The 16,384-nt window shown below is 42.4% G+C and overlaps 1 protein-coding gene across 4 annotated transcripts in view; it reads right to left on the reverse strand.

Annotated features, from left to right (window-relative positions):
• Positions 1-2,402: 2,402 nt before the first annotated feature.
• Positions 2,403-16,384, reverse strand: part of DCDC2C (doublecortin domain containing 2C) — a 148,751-nt gene continuing 134,769 nt past the window's right edge. For 2 of the 4 annotated variants that reach the window (XM_024242532.2, XM_054548434.1), the window contains one exon: positions 2,403-3,253. In XM_024242532.2, the coding sequence (XP_024098300.1) occupies positions 3,224-3,253 (30 nt within the window). In that variant the 3' untranslated portion in view covers positions 2,403-3,223. Of the gene's footprint in view, positions 3,254-5,723; positions 6,395-9,485; positions 9,791-16,384 lie in introns of those variants that run through there. The other 2 variants (XM_054548428.1, XM_054548429.2) reach the window with 2 other exon arrangements.

Genomic DNA, 16,384 nt, shown 5'->3' on the forward strand with positions numbered 1-16,384 from the left:
TTTGCTAACATCTGTACACCTGTGTGATTGCTGCCTCACCTGTGTTTCTCTTGTCTGTTTAGTCTCTTGATTTTCAGTTATGTATTCCTGTGTCTCATCATACCTAATAATCTTTTATTGAATGCAAGGCATTGTATTTAAGACAATGATATCTTCCTCCAGGGAGGAGTCTCCCTTTTCTGATAAACAAGAGTGAGACTGATTATTTAATCCCATTGAGAACTAAGCCAAGAGGGAACTGGACTGCACTGTTCCTAAGACCCACCTACCTTTTCTCTCTCCTTCTAGAATATGAATTCTGTGAACACAGAGCTATTACACGTCTTGCTCATCATTTTCTTCTTTTGAGGGACAAACAAAATACTCCAAGGGGCACTGCAGAGGCACACATCAATCAGATCATTGATTCAAATTATAGTTTAAAAAGTGAACAACCAGTAAAAATAAACCATTCATTGTTCTGAATACAAAATTACAAGAAAAAAAGTTTATATGTGACTTTCACCAACCTTCTCTAATTTAGACATCAAGTTAATTCCTGAAAATACAATTACATTTTTCATATATGGCCTGCTGGTGGGCACTAAAATATTGAAATAATTTATGAAATAATTAGTTAAAAGTTTAATTCTTACCAACATAGCTTTACATCTTATTCCATTTCTATTCATTCAATTAACAGATAATTGAAAATTATGTTGATAATTGAATTGAAATAATATCTGATTGAAATAATTATCTGATAATAATTGAATTGAAAGCACCTAGCAAACATATCAGGCAACTGAAAGGAGGAAGGTAACAGATTCCAGACATAATCGTGTTGGAAAACCAGGCACTCTGCAGCCTCACTTTCTGTGGGAAATCTTTCCAATGGTCATCTTGTATGAGACTAACGTGGTAATAAGATTTCCCATATTTTAAAGTGCTTTATATGAAAAATAAAAGGTTGATATAAGAGAAAATGACTCAAAAAATGTGCTAACTATTGCAAATGCATGCTCATGTATAAACACAAAAGTGCAAGTTGGTTTCTTACCCACCAACTCCTCGATGCAGAGTGGAATCTGTATGATTTCGACGAAATCAGTAAAGTGACACAGCAGTGCTTTCAGATACAGGCACTATGTAGAGACGTTCATTAAACTGAAGAAAACAGCAAATGAGCCGCATTGGGGAGAAATATTATGTCCATGGTTCTTAGTGTTTTTGCAACTCAAAAGAAAGTTAATTCTCTCCAAGTTTTTGTTAGTGAGCACGCGGTAGGCTGACTAGAGCAGGAATACATGCAACAGCATTCAAACCTGCTCCACAGGCTGGCTTTTAGAAGACAAAAAGACTTTCCCATTTTAACAATCTCTTTCCCACAAACATGCACTAATTTTAACTATCCTATTAAAAGAGAAACAAAAGGGGCCTAATACATTTTAAAGTTACAGAAACATTCCTAAAAGCCTTGCAACGTTTTCAAGAGCTTGAGATATTGTGTCGGGGCTGTGGCATTACTGATTGAGGTTTTGGGAATTAACATGGCAATCCTGAACAATCCCAACAAATAAAATTACTTTACGGGAGAAAAAAGTCCCATTCAGCTTTTCATAAAAGACTAGTTGGATTTAGAATATATGAACACAGGTTGTAAGCTATTGAAAGTCTTTAAAGATTTTGGAAATGGGTCCACACAATACATAAAATCTGGCTATTTTCAAAAGTCCATATAAGTTTCAGAACAATCTAGAGTTAACACTTGGAGTTAAATAAAAATAAATTGTAAGGCAGACCAACTTCTAAAACACTTTTAAGCATCAGCAAAAATATAAGTTGAAACTATTGATCCTGCTGCCAATAGTTAAAACTATTGTAATAATAAATATAACAGTAAATACATTTAAGCTTTTAATATGACAATGTTGAGTGCCTTGGAGATGAAGACATTTAAGTTGCTATTGTGAATATTTAACCTTGTTGATAGCACATAAATTTTTACCAAAACATAAAGGTAAACAATCTACACCATCTTTAAATATGACTAGAACACAAACAAAATAGAGAGCTAAAAGCTATATGTGTGTCTCAGCAAAACAATCTTCAAATTCCTAAGACAAACAGAGCAAATTGAAGGCACACATAATTTGCTGAAATGAAAATCTTTGCTAAAGAAAGACTGTCAAATCTCCCCAGACTGGTAGATTATATATGTGTGTGCGTCCCTGGGAGAGATATATGTATATTACGCCATGTGTACACACACACACACACACACATGCACACACATAGTCTAATGAAGCCACATGGGTACTATTTTTTGCCTTCATAAAAATAAGTAAATAAGTTAATAAAATCCTTTTCCCAGCTGTATTAGTCTGTTCTCACACTGCTATAATGAACGACCTGAGACTGGGTAATTCATGAAGAAAAGAGGTTTAATTGGCTCACAGTTCTGCAGGCTGTATAGGAGGCATCTGGGGAGGCCTCAGGAAACTTACAATCATAGCAGAAGGGCGAAGGGGAAGCAAGAATCTTCTTCACATGGCAGAGCAGGAGAGAGACAGTGAAGGGGGAAGTGCTAAACACTTTTAAACAACTGGATCTCGGGAGCACTCACTCACTACCATGAGAACAGCAAGGAGGAAGTCCACCCCCATGATTCAATCACCTCCCACCAGCCCCCTCCTCCAACACATGGGGATTACAATTCGACACGAGATTTGAGTGAGGACATACAGCCAAACCATGTCACCAGCGAACCCTGGATTGTTTTCCTTTTCACTTTGAACTAGTTATTCCGAAGGTAAAACATTTTTATACTTTGAACTTTACATAGCAAAGGTTATCAGTACCTGCTTTTGTGACAACCTCCAAGTTACATATAAATGAGATACCTTCCCGTACACATTCCAGGAAAATATCACGATGGGAAAATATACACAGGTTTTTTCAAATTCTTCTCATTTTCTGAATGACCTTTTGGGGGCTTAATGATAAAGAACCACGTTTCATTCTTTAAAATGTTTACTAAAAAGAAATATCACCGAGAAAGGGAATAAGAAGAATATGGAGCTCAATTAGGAAACCTCGTCTTTGGCTTTCGAGAAGACACCACTGTGTGGGGCTTTAGTTTCACCCAACATGTGATTTTCTTGCTGTTAAAATGTCCATATGTGACATGGAAGCCCCACGGTTGAAGAAAAGTGGACTTCAGGTAATAACAAAGGTGGTTTTGTTAATCTACAGGTTTCCACTCCCGGGCCATCTGGAAGACATAGACAAGCAGGTTAACAGAAAACATCTTCAAGCTGTGATCTGGCCACAGTTTGTTTCTGGTTCTCTCAGGAGCTGGCATTTCTGTTGGATTCTGGATTCTGGGTGTTGTTCCTGGGAGGGGTGGGGTGGGACCTGGGACCTGCAGCACACACAACTCCTCACGGCACACCCAACGGCAACATGCCACCGTGCAGAACCGACACAGGAAACCTGGAACACTGACTTCAAAATTAGCTTTTGTGCAGTTCTGGTGGCCACTCCATTTCAGTTCATCTAAAACAACCCTTCCCATTCCTCTGCCCCTTCCTTCATCTTCTCCCCCTTCTCACTCCGCAGCCCCCATCCTGACCAACCAGCATTGAGTGTGCTGAGTCTACAGCAGTGTTTGAATCTGGATCATCTGGTTCAATCATGGTGCTGAATAACCCTCCTGAAGGTCTATTTAAGCCATCCTCCTAGTACCAAGACCACTCTAAAACTAAGCCCCAAAATGTGAACATCATCTAGAGGCAACATTTTAAATTTTTTAAATTATGTATCCATTAAGTAAAATGAATCTCTTTTATCTCTAGTAAAATGTTCAGAGTGTTTAATTTCATTTGATTCATATGACAATTCTATACTAAGGAAGATAGAGTACTGTAATAGACCTGAAATCAAATTTTATAAAAGAAGAAGCCTAGGCAACATAGTAAGACTCCCTCTCTCCAAAAAAAAGAAAAGTAGCCAGACGTGGTGGCTCATGCCTGTAGTCTCAGCTACACAGGAGGGAGGTGGGAGGATGCTTGAGCCTGTCACTGTGCCACTGCACTCCAGCCTGAGCGACAGAGCAAGACCCTGTCACAAGAAAAAGGAGGAGGAGGATGAAAAGGAGGAGGAGAAGGGAGGAGGGGAGGGAGAGTGGGGAGGAGAGAAGAAGAGGGAAGAACAGGAGGAGGGGGGTGGGGAAGAAAGAAGAAGGAAGAAGATGATGAAGAAGAAGTAGGAGGAGGAGGAGGAGGAAGAGGAAGAGGAGGGAGGGAGAAAGGAAGGAAGGAGGGAAAGAAAAACATGAATTCCAGTCCCATCCCTGCTCCCTCCAAGCTACAGGTCTCGTGTGACTTCAGGCCAGCCACCTAACCCCTATGGGTACTTCACGGTACGATGTCTGTTGGGAATTCTGTGATCTCTAAATTTGTTTCCGGCTCTAAGAAACTATGATCCTACTGTCATTGTCATTTTCCAGAAGACAACTCATGTTCAGGGAGGAAAAGTAAATCGTTCAAGACCCTGTGGTCAACAAACGGCCAGGCCAGGGCCTGGCTCTCTTAGCCCTAATCCATTCCTTCCGCAGCAGCTTGCTGCTCTAAACCACAGGCACTAGGGCAGCTGGAAAAGAAGTCATCAATAAAAGTAATTAGAAATGCAGTTTCAAAGTTCTTTTTCCAGCACTAAAATATATACTTAGAATGGAGCCAAATCAAAGTAGATGTGCTCTCTACCAGAAACTTATTAACTAAAAAATGCTCAGGATGAGATGGTGATGGATCCTATTTGATTACAAATTTCCCCCTTAAAGTGTTACAAATGTTCTAGTCAAGTCTAAAAACAAATCAAGAAGCCCAAATATGGTGAAATAATAGCTTTTCTTTCTCCTTCCATCTGCAACACTGTATATACCACTAACTGGCAGATAGTGTGAAACTGGTCTGATCTTTAAGAGGACTTGGACCATCCTAGAATCCCCGTTGCCATCTTTGTGCTAGCCGGCAAGAAGCTCAGCCAACCTGGAGTCAAGTGCAGGCCTCATCTTAGTAGGGACTCTGCCTGTCTTCTCTGGCTTGGTAATAGAAACAAAAAGACAACTACCCAAATGGAGTAACTGGAGTCACCAACATTTCTTAGTGCCTTTTGTGTGTCCAGTATGGTTCTGCTTATGGTAAGTAATTTTCCCAACAGCCTATGAGTTAATTATTATTATTAGCTCTAAACTGAGCCACAGACCTCATGTACACCCTTAATGAGGAGAGAAGCCAAATCTGTGTACTGACTTAAAAGTCCATTCTCTTAGCCACCAAAAATGTACATAGGATTCTACTGCTCATTTAGGACATATAAGGCATATATACACCTATATCGGCAAATGTATGTACAAAGATGTGTGTGTTGTGTGCAGATAAAAACAGATATGTATAATTATTATAATATGCCTTAATTCGCTTTTTAAAAGGGGGAACACGTTAGAGATAACTATGTAAACATGTGCCATTCGCAAGGTGGCGAAGTCACTCTGGAATGCCAAGTGTGGGTTGACAGTGTAAGAAGGGAAGGTCGGCCCCAACGGGCAATGATTCACCCAGTCTCGCTAACGAGCCTCTTCCCTCCCAGACTTGCACAGTTAGGGAATGGAGGAAGGAATTCCACATGAATTTCAGCTTACAATATGTGTTTAAAAACGTATAGTCTTGCAACCAAAATATGAAATTCACGATTTTTAATATTCCACCAGCATACCTCTTTAGCATAATGTGAAAAAATGTCCACTTTTATTTTCATTTGTCTTGTGATCCTTTCTAGTTTTTGACTGTTTTCTTCACAACATGGTTGACATGTTGTTCTCATGGTATTTGTTGTTTTATTTGTTACCCCTGAATCATGTGTTTCTGAGACGGTCGTGCCAGGCATGGCTACGTGGATGACTCCAGCGTCTCAGGTGGCTGCTCTTGGCATGACTGTCCTGAGGACGGCTGTATGGGGGACTCCAGTGTCTCAGGTGGCTGCTCTCGGTGTGGCTGTCCTGAGGACGGCTGTGTGGGGGACTCCGGCATCTCAGGTGGCTGCTCTTGGCATGACTGTCCTGAGGATGGCTGCGTGGGGGACTCTGGCATCTCAGGTGGCTGCTCTCGGTGTGGCTGTCCCAGACATGGCTGCGTGGGGGACTCTGGCATCTCAGGTGGCTGCTCTCGGTGTGGCTGTCCCAGGCATGGCTGCTCAGAGGACTCTTGTTCCTCAGGTGTTTGTTTTTCTTGTCTTAGTGACGATTTTTCTTGTGATTGTCCCATCGGTGGTTCTCTGTGGGCTTCTATTTCTACTGGGGTTTCTAGTAGTACAGGTGTATTTTCTTCCTCTAGAATGTCATATGATTCTTTTTCTTGTTTTCAGTAAATAAAATAAGACAAAATCACCAATAAATCTAGTAGCCACCTAAATCAACTGAAATAAATCATAAAAAGACAAACATTGCTGCTATATCATTGACTTAGTAGCGACAGTGATAATGCTAACGAAAATACTCTTCACATAGGGTATTACATGTGCAATGTGTTTTTCCATGCATTATCTCAAACAAGCATAAAATACGACGAGATAACATCAGAGAAGCTAGAATCAAAGGTGTGTTACCAAATGCTAATTACACAGACACAATCCATTAGTCATTTAAAAATTGAAAAGTCACAGGAAAGATTCTTGCTTTTTCTGAGTCAGTGAAACAGAAAAGGCATTTTTAATAAAATGAAAAAGAAAGAAATCAGAGTGCAGGAGAATCCAGAGGCCATGCCCTTCACAGTAGACCCCAACACATGAAAACCAACTTTCAGAGCTCAGGAAGAATACCCCACAGCGATCAACCTTTCACCGGCCAAACTACATTTCCCGATGCTAACATTACCTTTCCTATGGGGATGAATGCCATTTGGCAGAGGAAATTAAAAAGACGCTCCTGAAAACTGAAAACGAAACTGTTTGAAATAACATTTAAAAAGATGTCTTCAGCGAGAAGCCTTGCAGAGACTGAGAGGGGCCAGGTCACTCAGCTGACATGGAGAACTCGGCACGTTCACATACTGCCTTCCCCCAAAACCTGCTCATCCCCTTGTTTTCAGAAGCAGTGCACAGACCCAAACCAGAAACCTCAACTCCAATTTCATTCTCGCCCCCCATATCCACTCTGTGGCCAGTGCGGTCAATTTTGTCTACTCCCAGGAATCTGTCACTTCCTGTCTGGGTCCCTGGGTCCCACCCCTGCCTGGGTCCAGGACTCCACACCCGAAAGATAGAATATGATGCACACACATAATACTCTCATCCCTTTCCCTTCTCCCCCTGCTATCACAGCCACTTCTTAGAAACATAAATTTGATCACATCATCTCCCTGCTTCAGCATTACCTACAGGATAAAGAACAAAATCCTTACATTGACAGATGAGGGCATGGCGACAATGGCCAGGTGACCACCAAAGATGTAGAACTGCCCGAGACTGTGTTACCAGACAGAGAACAGCTAAACAGAGCCAGGTGACTAGTTCAGACCAAAGGGATGTGAAACATGATGTGTCCCTTCTGGGCTGAGATGGCTGGGTATCTAATGTGGCTTCCTATGTCTTTCCTTCTCCTCCTGTAGCAAACTCAGAGACCGTGTGTTGAGGACAGCAGCATGACAAAATCAAGGATCCCTGAGTCACCGTGTGGAGGAGAGCCACCCAGGAAAGCCTCCAATCCACAGTAGGCTGCTGTGATCAAGAAATAAGGATTTATTGTGTAAAACCACTGAGATTTGGGATTGATTTTTTTTTTTTTTTTTTTTTTTTTTTTACTACAAATTAGCTTTGCGTCTTCTCACTGATGGACCTTAAAAGCTGAACCTTGTCTGTATCTCCATCTTCCTCACATACTATTCCTTCCTCAGGCACATTCACTTTTTGCTCCAACTGCCCCAAACTAGTTGCACTCCCCCAATGCACCCTCACTCTTCCATGCACTTGACTAAGCTGACCTCTCTGCCCACCACCCCCTTCCTCACCCTGTCAAGTTGGCAAATTCCTACAAGCCCTTCTCAATTCATTTTTGCAATCCTCTCCTTTATAACACATTCTATAAATCGCTGCGGCCTCCCTCCCAGGCCCTGACAGTCAATCGTTCTCTCTGTGGTATATTTCCAGGGTATCCAGTACACACCTCTATTTCAACACATATCTCTCTTATGAGACTTTCTTGTCCATAGATCTGTGCCCAAACCCCAATACACATGAGCTTCTTGAGAAAAACAAAACTGAGTCTCATTCCAATGGATTCCCTCCACATTCTGGACAGCACTTGGCCCAAGGTCAGCAGTTCCATATTGTCTTTCTATTTTTAAAAAATGATTAACAGCACATGAGTCCAGCTGCCTCCGTCCACTTTCAGATTCATCTTGAACAAGGCACCTCCCCTTCTGGGTTTCAGTTAATTCTCTCTTTGAAAATAGGGGTAAAAATATGGATCTTTAGGAACGGTAGGATTAAGATGACATGACAGTGAAAGCACACTGTGAATGGAAAAAATGGATACATACATGATATGATACTCATCATCACATAAAAGCTTAAACAGAAAAAAAGGGGGGGGTTATAGAAGAAAATACAAAGACTGTCACACAGTGATGTATGACTATGTGCCAAGCAAAAGGCAGGGGCTGAGTGCTCTGAGGGCGAAGCAACCCTCTGCTAATCCCACAGGAAGACCTGCCTCGCTGCTCACACCTCATGCTAACTTAGCGCCCTCCTGCACCTGGGCATGATTCTCTGCATCAAGTCTGTCTCCCCCACTAGAGGTCAGGGATTGCGTTTACTCATCTTTGTTTCTGAAGTGTCCAGCTCAGCCTGGCACATGAAAGAAACTCAGAAAATGTTTGATAAATAAAAGAATAAAAAATAAATAATGAATGAACCAGCAGTCTGCTAGTCCCACACATAAGCATTCCCAAAAACACATAAAATTAGAATGCGCAGAATTAAAAATAGATTTAAGATATTAAAATGTATGTATATGAATATTAATATATTATGTAATATAAAATGATATAAAATATTAATATAAAATAATATTTGTGCTGTGTAAAATGCATTTTCAAAAACTTCTGCGTTTACCTTGCCTTTTAAATCCAATCATCTATGAGACATTCCTGGCAGTGCATCTGTGTGCTCTGTTGGTTTTCTTTCAGAACTCAACCTGCAACCCACCAGGCACCTGAGTGTGGCTGAAAATGTCTCCCCTAAGGTTACTCATGTGTGTCTAAAGCCTCCCATCTGAAACTTGTACTTCTTATCACAAGCTTCACGAGCTTTTCTTTACAAAATATTATAAGAATAAATGCAGTGAAAGATTAAAATAATTGAACGATGGAAAATCTGCCAAAACTGCATTGTTGACTGACAGATTGTGCCACCGTACGGTACACCAAAATCTTCATTTGTCAGCTGACCTGGAACCTGCCATATGCAAGACGGTTTAGAGGGCTCCATGCATAGTCATGACAGCATGGTTTACTCAAAGTCCACATGAGCACATGGGGAAGGCTGCCTGTCAGTGGGAAGCTTGGCGACATCCCCCACGAGGTAGTGAATCACGGGGCCTCGCAGCAGACACTTTCACTGCGAAACTCGCGGAGCGGCCACCCGCACTGTGCCCTATGTCACAGAGAAGTGTCCGTGAGTGAGCACTGGTCATAGGTTCTCTAACCAGGAAACAGAACCACTTTTTTACTCTTGCTGAGGTTCTTGACAGATACTGGAAACAAACAAACAAACAAAAATCCAGACATTAGTAAGCTGACCAAAATGTGTAAAACCATGGCATTTTAATGTAAGATCTATGGATAAAAGAATTACTGGAAAGTAACCATTTTGACTAGTTTAGGGAGCATTTAGGGCCGATTTCAGTAAAAAATACAACTATGCTTTTATTATGCAGAAAGCCATGCCAACATTATGCAAATTGTACCTTCTGAAATTACAGGGCACTGGCAGAATTTTGATCTTATTTTTCTTCCCCCAACCCCGCCGAAAAGCATATTTTACTTGAATTAGGTTCTTTCCCTTCTTCCTCACAGGAGTTCACAGCAGGCAGCGAGCTGCATGCAGTGGCATTTCCTCTGCTCTATATGAGATTTAGGAGGTGACAGGGTCTTTCCAGGTGACCAGTAAAATGCAGGTGCTGGGTGTTCTCTGCAAACAACCAGCAAATGTAAACCAGCTCGGCTTACACAGCAGCTGCTTTGTAAAATCTCAATAGTAAATAGCAGTAAAAGCAGAATACTCAGTCTAAAATGAAAAATACCAAAACTAAAAATGTACACTTACATCAACACTCGCAAGATAAAACACACAAATCCACACAAATATAATATAAATAAATGCAATACAACTTTTTCACAGATCTGCCCCATTGAACATCTTCTCCGACAATTCTGCCTTGATTTCAGGTATTGGGAAGTCCACGGGCTTCTCTGCCAATTCAGCAACTTAGCAGGAAAAGATTTGTTCTAGTCTAGATATATGCCCATAAGTGTATCTGTGTGTCAAAGTTTCTATCGGCATAATTAACACAGAAATCTTTTGTTAATAAGCACTTCAGTTAACTGAACTCAGTAGCCAAATAACAAGACTGAGGCTGTTCTGCAGCCCTGACATTTTGGCGAGTGAGATGAAAAAGACGTGTGGGAGCAGATGCGGGAGCTGACAGCTGGGGAAGGAGGAATTCGAGAAGCCGTCAGAAGAGCTGGTTGGAGAGATTAAACTGCCAACAGCAGCAGCTGGGGAAATCTGAAAATTGGAGCAGAGGGAAAAACGAACAGTAATGAAGAGTTTCAAGAGCAGGCTGGTTTTGATTACAATCGTGTGAGGTCAGAGTCCACCAAGAACCAGACTTACGATAACAGCTGGATGAGGTCAGAAAAACCACTGCCTTTCTCCACAAAGAATTTCCTCAATTGTACATTTTAAAGTATTATGTGATTTGAATATTATGTAAGTACCGTATTCGATACTCGGTTTAAAACCCAGTTTTTATTTTCATTTATTTTTGTGGCTGCCAGAAGCCCCAGCAGCTGCTAGTTATGAATTAAGATGTCAGGCTCAAATTTGTGAAAATAAATCCAATGTTTTGGTTGAAGGTATAATTAGTTTGTGAAAAGTTAGAAACCCGGAGATAGATAGCATTTAATTTCTGTATTTGGTAACTATTACCTAGGCAACTGATTTCTCTGTGGGCTAGACGTTTTTAAATAAATCAGCAAAGACCTTACCAAGTCCTTACAGGGGACTGCAAGTTACATCAAAAAGTAGTTTGAATTCACAAAATCTCTGATGGTGGCTTGAAGGCTTTCCTGTCCCCCTGTGGCCCTAGATTAACGGGTTAACCTAATAATCTCTCTTGTTTTATTCTTAAAATATAAAAATAATTCTATTTTCTGTGTTCAAACATGCTCATCATAGAAAATCTGAAAAACAGAGCAAAGCCAAAAACCGAAATAAATATAAATCATAAACCCACCATTTGATATAAGTTGTAACCTAAATAAGTCTAGCAATAGGGAATAAGAACTTAGCTCTAATTTTGTAGCCTTGGGACAAACTTCTAGATGTGGACAGCTGGTTCAAACGGCATATGTGTTTTTCAGACTTCTAAGACATACTTCAGAGTGTGACTCTCCTGAGGACACAGCCCCACAGTACCCTCTCAAATGATGTCTTTCTCTTCCACACACTTGAACCACCAGCCATGGAAGTGGGTAGGGGCCCTTCTTGCACCCACCACTGTCTCCAGATCTTTACCCCATCCTCCTCCCTAAAACCCTTCAGCCTCTTTGAAGTTCCTGTCATCAGACTCTACCATCCATCCCCCTTTCTTCTGAGTGTTGTCTACTGAGCTCCAGGCCACACCTCTTACTCTTAGCCCATGTCAGCCTTTGGTGTTTGGTGTCTCTCTCTCTCTCTCTCTCTCTCTCTCTCTCTCTCTCTCTCTGTGTCATGATCCTTGGGGACCACAATAGTTACTCAATACAAACCTTCCAATTGTGGTTTCTCAGTGCCTTGGCCTCATCACATCTGATGATCCTGCTTCTTACCACAGACCACACCCTAGACCCTATGATTACCAGGAATTCTGACCCACCTCATTCCACCCTCCCATCTTTACAGCCTTCTCCCTCTAATGCCCCACTCCAATTCTCCTACCTCATCAGCACCTCTGTGCCACCAGCCCTGCCACCATTTCACCCTCTCACCCCTGACTTGTCCACATCCTCCTTTACCAACTCTGGAGCCACTGCCTGCCCCTGGACATGCCTTCCACTTACGATCACCACCTTCAAGGGCTCCTTAGTGCCACGACATAACCCCAGGTTATTTCTCCAGTTCTTTCAGTAGCTGACTCTTCCAAGTAACTATTCCTTGTTTCCTTTTTCTTTAAAGCTCCACCTCCCCACTCCACACTCATAGTTCACGGCCCTGCCTCTGTGTATGAAAATAAGAGCGCTCAGAAAAAACGTCCACAGGCCCTACCCCACACTTCCTCGCCTCCCGGGATCTGTGTCTGCATCCTCTGCCCTCTCCTGTACTACTCCAGAGGGGCTGTCCTGTTCCTGCATAGGACCAACCCTCCCACGGCGCACGGACTCCACATGGCTGGCTGACTGAGGAAGGTCCACCCGGCAGTTATCGCCTCTCTTGATACTATATCCTCAGTTTCTTCCCCTTTAGATGAGAACAGACATGCTGTAATAGCCATGACTCCTCAAAAAGAACCCAGCCTTCACCATGTGCCTCCTCCAGAAAGAACCAAGCCTTCATCATGGGCCCCCTCCTAAAAGAACTGAGCCTTCACCATGGGCCTCCCTCCCCCAGAAAGAACCTAACCTTGACCATGTGCCCCTAGAGCCACTGACCCAGTGTGTGCTCCCCTACGGCCAAGTTCCCTCCGAGTGTTCCCTGTGCCTGGCATCTCCATTCCCACTACTTCCATTCTTTGGACCAGCTCCTATCAGGCTCATGCTCATCTTGGACCAGCTCCTATCAGGCTCATGCTCATCTTTCTACAGGAACCATCTGTTGTTAGGCTATGAATGACTTCCATTTGGCCAAATACAAGTCGGTTCTCAGCTCTCACTTTGCTTGATCAGCAAAATTCAACTCGATTGATTGAGTTCTCTGATTGCTCTAATGCCACTCCTTAGCAGATTTAGCAAAACTCCGAATACCGTTTTCAGCTGAAAAGGCCCTTAAGAGATTGGCCAGTGTACTTGTGTTCCTACTATGCTCCATGGTGCCCTCATGCTCCTCAGAGGTGTCTCAGGGGTCCAGCAGGAGGGCCCCAAAGAGACGCAAAGGAAGGCTGAAGGATTCCAACCAAACAATTCCTTTTCCTCTGCTCTGTAGGTGGCAGGTCCTTAATCATATTCCACTTCAGGAAAAAGGAGTTCTGGTGCTTCTTTTAACATTTTATTTTGAAATAATTTTAGATTTATAAGATAGTACAGTATCACAAGATAGTTGCAAAGATAGTACAGAGAAAACCAGTGTACTCTTTTTTTTTTTTTTTTTTTTTTTTTTGAGACGGAGTCTTACTCTGTCGCCCGGGCTGGAGTGCAGTGGCATGATCTCAGCTCACTGCAAGCTCTGCCTCCCAGGTTCACGCCATTCTCCTGCCTCACCCTCCCAAGTAGCTGGGACTACAGGCACCTGCCACCACACCCAGCTAATTTTGTGTATTTTTAGTAGAGACAGGGTTTCACCCTGTTAGCCAGGATGGTCTCTATCTCCTGACCTCGTGGTCCACCTGCCTCAGCCTCCGAAAGTGCTGGGATTACAGGTGTGAGCCACCGCGCCTGGCCAACCAGTGTACTGTTTAAGCAGCTTCCCCTGATGCTAACACCTTACAAAATCATGGTACTTTATCAAAACCAAAATTAACATTTGCGTGATACTATTTATCTGTTAATACTATTTAACAGACTTTATTTGGATTTCCCCCAAACTAACGTGTGTTTGCTGCCCCAGGATCCAGTCCAGGACAGCATGCTGCATTTGGTTACTATGTCTCCTAGTTACCTCCAAACTGTGACAGCTTCTCAGTCTTCCCTTATTTTTCATGGCCTTGATATTTTCAAGGAGTACCGGTTGGGTATTTTGTAAAATGTCCTTCAATTTGGGTATAGCTGATATCGTGTCATAAACAGACTGGAATTATGACTGGAGGGGGACAGTTCCACAGAGATAAAGTGCCTGCATCGTACCAAGAGTTATATTACATCTACATTAATTCATCACTGCTGAGATTAACCTTGACCACAGGTGGGTGGTGCTGGTCACATTTCCCTACCATAATGTTTTCTGATGCTTTCTTTCAAATACTAAAAATCAATGATTTTGGCTGGCCACAGTGGCTTATTCCTGTAACCCCAGCACTTTGGGAAGTCAAGGTAAAAGGATCATGTGAGGCCAGGAGTTCAAGATCAGCCTGGGCAACATAGCAAGACCCTGTCTCTACAAAAATAACAAAAATTAGCCAGGCATGGTGGTGTGCACCTGTAGGCCCAGCTGCTTAGGAGGCTAAGGTAGGAAGATCACTTGAGCCCAGGAGTTTGATGCTGCAATGAGCAATGATGGTGCCACTGCACTTCAGCCTGGGTGACAGAGTCAGATGCTGTCTCAAAAAGAAAAAAAAAAGATCTTGTCCTTACCTTTTATTTTAATATAAAAAATGAGACTCAAATAAAGCCTCAAATCAATGCCCTGCACAGTTTCACTGTGTATTAATATTAGTGGGAGTAAAACCTCTGATGGTTTCAGACTTCTTTTCACCAACTAGAAACTCAAATATTCAAAAATGATTAAACCTAGAGACAGATACGGAACAGAAATGCCGCAGGGAACTAGAGATTTCCACGGGAAGTGAGAGCCACGCTCCCACCTGAACGCTTCCTCCAGGATGTCTCCTGATGTCATTTATTTCACACAAATGCCCTGATTTTCCCTCTCTCTTTCTAATTTATTGCTTGGTGTTTATATTTGTATTCTTCTTTTAAAGGATTTCCATATTCTTTTATCTCTGTTTTTATTGCAAACCACCTCAAATCTCCTTGGCAATAAATAAAAGTTGCTTTAATAACTCGAAAAAGAGAAAGAGACCCAAGAACACCACGAGTGGGCTTGGCTGTCCTCTTCACACTTCTTAAAAGTAAGGGAATACGCCGCATTTCTTAGAAAGATTTTAAAAATTCAACCCAAATCATGCCTGTGTGAGCCTTAGAGTGGCTGGTGTCACAGATGGATTACATGGCAAGTGGAGAAGCACTTCCATTGCCTCTGGGAAGGCAAACTTGTGTATTTATGGGAATAATGGAAGCTTTGGAGCAAGACAAATCTGGATTTAAAACCTACTTTCTAGTTATGTGGCCATGGGAAAGTAATTTACCTCTCTGAGTCTCTCTTAGTTCAAATTTAGAAAACTAATACCTACCATTTCAACAGCAATCCTCACATGAGGATAAAAAGAAAGAATATAAATATGATGCTCAGCACCATTCCCAGCACATAATGTGTGATGCTCCCTCCCTTCCTCAGCCATCCTCACTCCATCCCACTTGATGGACATTTGATGATCCCCAGGGCCAGACTCTCTTCATTCTGCCCAAGTTTTTCACCAATTTATAGATTGCTCCCTCCCTTGCCAAACAGTCACTTGCTTAATAGCCCTTTGACATGTTGACAGAGCACTGGAATGGGAATCTTAAATACTAGGTTAAGTTACAGATCTTCATGGAAAACTGAGTGAGCTCACGATGATGCCAACCTCAGTTCCCTCACGTGCAATGCAAGTGACCTCCCAGGTGATCTCTGCATTTCCTCCCACAGACCCTGAGCAGGCAAAGACACCAAAGATATGTGGAGCAGAAAGATGTCTGGAGGAAGTCCCCGCTAAGCGTTTACAGTCTGAAAAGGTACACACTGTACGATTCCAACTCTGTGACATTCTGGAACTGGAGAAACCATGCAGATAGTAAAGAGACCCCTTGTAAAGTGATTACAACAGGTTCGGAGGGGACAAGGGAGTGGATGGGGGGACACAGGATTTTTAGGAGAGTGAAGCTACTCTGCACGACACCATAATGGGGAATGCATGTCATTATACATATGTCCAAACTTGTAGAATGGGGAACACCAACAGGGAGCCCTAATGTGAACTGCGGACTTGGGTGATGATGATGTGAGGGGTCAATGTTGGTTCATCAGTTGTAACAAATGTATCACTCTGGTAGGAGATGCTGACAGCAGAGGAGGCTTAGGCCAGGGATGGGGGTGGGGGGGGGCGGGAGGGGGAGTA

Source organism: Pongo abelii, chromosome 12 (assembly GCF_028885655.2).
Source record: "Pongo abelii isolate AG06213 chromosome 12, NHGRI_mPonAbe1-v2.0_pri, whole genome shotgun sequence".
In the NCBI taxonomy this organism is placed as follows: domain Eukaryota; kingdom Metazoa; phylum Chordata; class Mammalia; order Primates; family Hominidae; genus Pongo; species Pongo abelii.